The sequence below is a fragment of the Oratosquilla oratoria genome, chromosome 31, assembly GCF_046742065.1.
Source record: "Oratosquilla oratoria isolate Oo_2021 chromosome 31, ASM4674206v1, whole genome shotgun sequence".
NCBI classification, from domain to species: Eukaryota; Metazoa; Arthropoda; class Malacostraca; order Stomatopoda; family Squillidae; genus Oratosquilla; species Oratosquilla oratoria.
The window spans coordinates 3,636,957-3,641,956 of NC_134807.1; the positions used below are offsets into that span (position 1 = coordinate 3,636,957).

General features: G+C 44.3%; 1 protein-coding gene across 1 annotated transcript in view; it reads right to left on the reverse strand.

Moving 5' to 3' along the window:
• The window catches only part of LOC143041421 (meteorin-like protein), a 122,222-nt gene that overhangs the window by 46,483 nt on the left and 70,739 nt on the right, over positions 1–5,000 (reverse strand). The window contains exon 2 of the mRNA XM_076213266.1: positions 3,164–3,558. Within this exon, the coding sequence (XP_076069381.1) occupies positions 3,164–3,558 (395 nt within the window). The remainder of the gene's footprint in view (positions 1–3,163; positions 3,559–5,000) is intronic.

Consider the following 5,000-nt stretch of genomic DNA (forward strand, 5'->3'; position numbering starts at 1 on the left):
TCTTCTTCCATATCCTCCTCCTTCTCTTCCTTTTTATATTCAATCTCTTCTTCTTCCTCCTCCTCCTCTTCCTCCTCCTCCTATTCAATCTCTTCTTCACCCCCCCCCCCCGAGCGTTCTCCTTCAAAGGAGACCGCTGGTCAGACCAATATTGAGATCTGTTGAGACTCACAAAGGACCTTCCGCCCCTCTCTCACACTTCTGGGAGAATCTGAGAGAGAGAGAGAGAGAGAGAGAGAGAGAGAGAGAGAGAGAGAGAGAGAGAGAAAAGAGAGCGAGAGACACAAAGAGAGAAAAGAGAGCGAGAGACACAAAGAGAGAAAAGAGAGCGAGACACAGAGAGAAAAGAGAGCGATAGACACAAAGAGAGAAAAGAGAGTGAGAGACACAAAGAGAGAAAAGAGAGCGAGAGACACAAAGAGAAAAAAGAGAGCGAGAGACACAAAGAGAGAAAAGAGAGCGAGAGACACAAAGAGAGAAAAGAGAGCGAGAGATATACACACGCAGACAGACAGAAAAGAAATCGAGAGATAGACAGAAAGAGAGAGAGAGACAGAGAGAGAGAGAAAGAGAGAACGAGAGAGAGAGTGGGAGTGGGGGGCTTATGTCCGGTCACTCTTCCGGGGGGAGGGGAGTGGGGGGTTTATTGTGGGTGTTTCGTCCAGATGCTGGGGTGCTTACGTCATCCCCAGACACTCTTCTTCCGGTTCTTCCGTTTCTGTCCGGATAATTGAAGGCTCCGGAATTGACGATTGAAGAATTGATGTACATGTTCACTTGTAAGTTCGTCCTGGTTGTCGGCAGGTGATTCTATTCACACGAAGGCCTTCCCGCTCCTCCTCCCTCGCTTCCCCTCCCACTCTCTCTCTCTCTCTCTCTCTCTCTCTTTCTCTCTCCCGTAGCAACAGGATCTTTAAACAGCATAACATAATCCTCTGGGGCTGTTTGATACTTCGACCAAGTGGTAATGGTGGTGGTGGTGGATGTGGTGGTAGGCGGAGTGGTAAGTGGAGTGAGGTGGTAGGTGGAGTGAGGTGGAGTGAAGCGGTGGAGGGTGTGGAAGTAGATGATAACACCAAAAGGCGGTGGAGGTTGTGGAGTTAGAGATTAACACCAAAAACATCAAATGACTTTAAAAACGAAAAACACGGAAAACGACTAAATGTAAAAAAAAAAAAAAAAAAAAAAAAATAGAAAAAAAAAAAAAAAAAAAAAAAAAAAAAAAAAAAAAAAAAAAAAAAAAAAAAAAATCGAAAAAACAAACAAACAATCACCATTACATACAAAAGCTCATAAATTGCATGGTCGCATTGCAACAAACCATGCAAGCCTATGAGACAGAAATTTATTTATTCATTTATTTAATTTTGGGAGGGTTTATTAAAGAACTACAAAGAGTCTGCCTTGTGGTCCAAATGCCCAATGTCCCCTATTTGTCCTCATAAGCTTCAATATCCTCAATGATGAGGAAGAGATGAGGAGGAGGAATCTGAGAAGAAGTCTGAGAAGTCTGAGAAGAAGAAGAAAAAATCTCAGAAGAAGAACAAGGAGGAGGAGGAGGAGGAGGAGGAGGAGGAGGAGGAGGAGGAGGAGGAAAAGAAATGCAAGAACCGAAGGATCTATCCCACCTCTCTTCCTCTTCTTCTTCTCTCCCTCTTCCTCCCTCCTCCCTCTCCTTCTTCCTCCCCTCCCTCTTCCCCTCCTCCACCTCCTATTCCTCTCCCCCACCTCCACCTCTTCTTTCTCTTCCCCTTCTCCCCTCTCCCGCTCCCTCTCCCTCTTCCCCTCTCCCTCCCTCCACCTCCTCTTCTTCTTCCCCTCTCTCCCTCCTCCATCTCTTCTTCCTCTTCCCCTCCTCCACCTCTTCTTCCTCTTCTCCCCCTCCCTCTCCTTCTTCCTCCCCTCCCTCTTCCCGTCCTCTTCCTCTTCTCCTCCCCTCTCCCTCCCTACTCCACCTCTTCTTCCTCTTCCCCTCTACCCCTCCCTCTCCTCCTCCTCCAGCTCCTCTTCATCTTCGCCTCCACCTCCTCCCCTCTCCCTCCCTTTCCTCCTCCCCCTCCCCGTCACCCTCTTCCTCCCCTCCCATCCCTCCACCTCTCTCCCCCTCCAGTCTCCCACTCCACCACACTCCACTGCGAAGAGAAGTCCCTCCCTCCCACTCCACCACTCCACCTCCAAGATCGTGTTGCAGGAGGACCCTTGGGAGGCCGAAACAAAACATCCTCGAGGACGACGTGGTCGAGGAGGACATGTTCGAGGGTGAGGTTCTTCTCCTCCAGTGTGGGTTGAAGTAACACTTGAACGGTGTGTGCGAATCGTGATGCCTATGTCAACACTTGAGGTGTGTGTGTGTGTGTGTGTGTGTGCATATCGTAAATCTACGATCTAGAGGAGCCATTTACGACCTAAACGACTTACATCGTAAGTATCCTACATATATATATATATATATATATATATATATATATGTATATATATATATGTATATATTTATACACACACACATATGTATTACTTAGAAGTGAAAGCAAGTATACAAGTCCCCACGCTGTGCGTGTGCTAACCATGACGTCACAGTCCTGAGACGTGTGTTGACGTCATGACATCATAACACCCGGAGCGCATGTGCAGACCGTGACGTCATTTGTGTTTTATACAAGCGGAACTAAAGTTACAAAGAGATGGAGAAGAAAAAAATAAATATAATGGAAAAATAATATAATCATAATAAATGATATACATAAGAATTATAAATCCTAAAAAAACTACAAAATTCCTAATAAACTCTTCATAAACCCCGAAAATAATCCTTAAAAATCCTTAAACTCCCCAAAATTCCGAAAAATATATTAGAAAAATAATAAAAATGGAAAAAGCTACAAAATTCCTAATAAACTTTAATAAACCCCGAAAATAATCCTTAAATAATCCCAAACCGTCCTCCAATAATCCTGGAAAAATGTAAAAAAAAAAAAAAAAAAAATAAATAAATAATAATAATAATAAATAAATAAAAATCATAATAAAATATTAATAAACCCAGAACATAACCCTCAAAAATCCCAAATCCCCCAAATAGAATCCTGAAAAACACATGAAAATTTTCTTAAAAAAAAAAAAAAAAAAAAAAAAAAAATCTCAAAATCTCAAAAAGGACACTTACCCTCCAAAGGATCAAAGGACGTATCCTTGGGCAAGGACAGCAGATCATACTCGAACGCCGCCACATCCTTCCTGAGGGTATCCGTGACCGGCTCGGCCTCGACATAGAGCGACACGTGACCCTTGAAGCTCGTGAAACATCGTACCAATTCTCGAGGCTTTCCATCATTCGGGCTAAAAAGTGGGAGTAGCGACCGGTGGCCCTCGATGTAGACCCGGGCTCCGTCGAAGTGCTTGTCGGCCTTGATGCAGCCGTGGAACTCGCGGCCTTTCGAGTGGTAGTGCTCGAGGGAGAAGGAGATGCGGAGAGCGCCCCTTGGGTAACGCCATTCCACGCGGCCCGAAGAACATCCAAGGTTGACCGGCTGGACGCCTCGACCGTCTTGTTCCAGCCCGCTATAGGAGGAAGAAGAAAAGAAAGTAATTAGGAATAAAAACCAAGTTACATGTTGGCATAAATTAAAATAAAATTAAATACAGTAAAACAAAATTAAATCACATGCACTATGAAATGCAACAACAACAATAATAATAATAATAATAATAATAATAATAATATTAATGAACAAATTATGACTAAAAACGGGGTAAATGTTAAAATGAAATGAAATGAAAAAATATAGAAAATACATTATCTATACTTGGCTGTACCACGTTTCAATTTCTGCATGTATGCCTCCTCGAGCTTTTCGATGTTGATGGCTTAGAATTAAAGTGAATTGTGGTTGATGTATATATATATTATATATATATATATATATATATATATATATATATATATGAATTCATAAGTGAAAAAGAATAATTCACGATATCTGCACATAACATCATTCATCTCTCTTCATCTCTCTCTCCCCCCTCCTCTCTCTCTTTCCAAGTCAATGAAATATTCGAACCCTCCCCAATTCCCCTAACCACCACTCCTCCTCCTCCTCCACCACCTCCTCCTCCTCCATGACTGACGGTCGCGAAATTTTAATTAAATTAATTTCCCTCAAAGAAGGCGTTCCATCACGTGTTAGAAAAAAAAAAAAAAAAGAGGTCCATTGCCTCCTTTCAACATAGGGCGTTGACAATGGAGTTGCTATACTGGTACTGGTGCTTCTGGTATTGGGGTTTTTGGTACTGGGGCTTCTGTATTGGGGCTTTTGGTACTGGGGCTTTTGGTATTGGGGCTTCTGGTACTGGGGCTTTTGGTATTGGGGCTTCTGGTACTGGGGCTTTTGGTACTGGGGCTTCTGGTACTGGGGCTTTTGGTACTGGGGCTTCTGGTACTGGGGCTTTTGGTATTGGGGCTTCTGGTACTGGGGCTTTTGGTATTGGGGCTTCTGGTACTGGGTCTACTGGGGCGTTTCACAGTTCCCTTGCATTTCCGGTCTTTCTCGAGGATCAATAGCGGGAGAAGGGAGGGGGAAAGGGGGAGAGTGAAGGAGGGGAAGGGGAGGGAAGTGAGAGCAGGTAAGATGTGGAAAGGAAGAAGGGGAGCGGTGAGAGAGAGAGAGAGAGAGAGAGAGAGAGAGAGAGAGAGAGAGAGAGAGAGAGAGAAGGAATGTCACATCAGATTATTGACATCTTCTTCTGTTCTGTGGATCGGGCAATATCGAGAGAGAGAGAGAGAGAGAGAGAGAGAGAGAGAGAGAGAGAGAGAGAGAGACCCCACGACCACCATAGACAAGACGCCACCCACCTCCACCCAGGCTCCACTTAAAAACAAAAAAAGTGTGGATTGTCATCAGGATCCATCACGACCCGTAAGACAAACTCCACATTCCCTACATCCACCCGCTCCACTTCCATCCACCTCATCCTCCACCCATCACACCTTCCATCCACCTCAT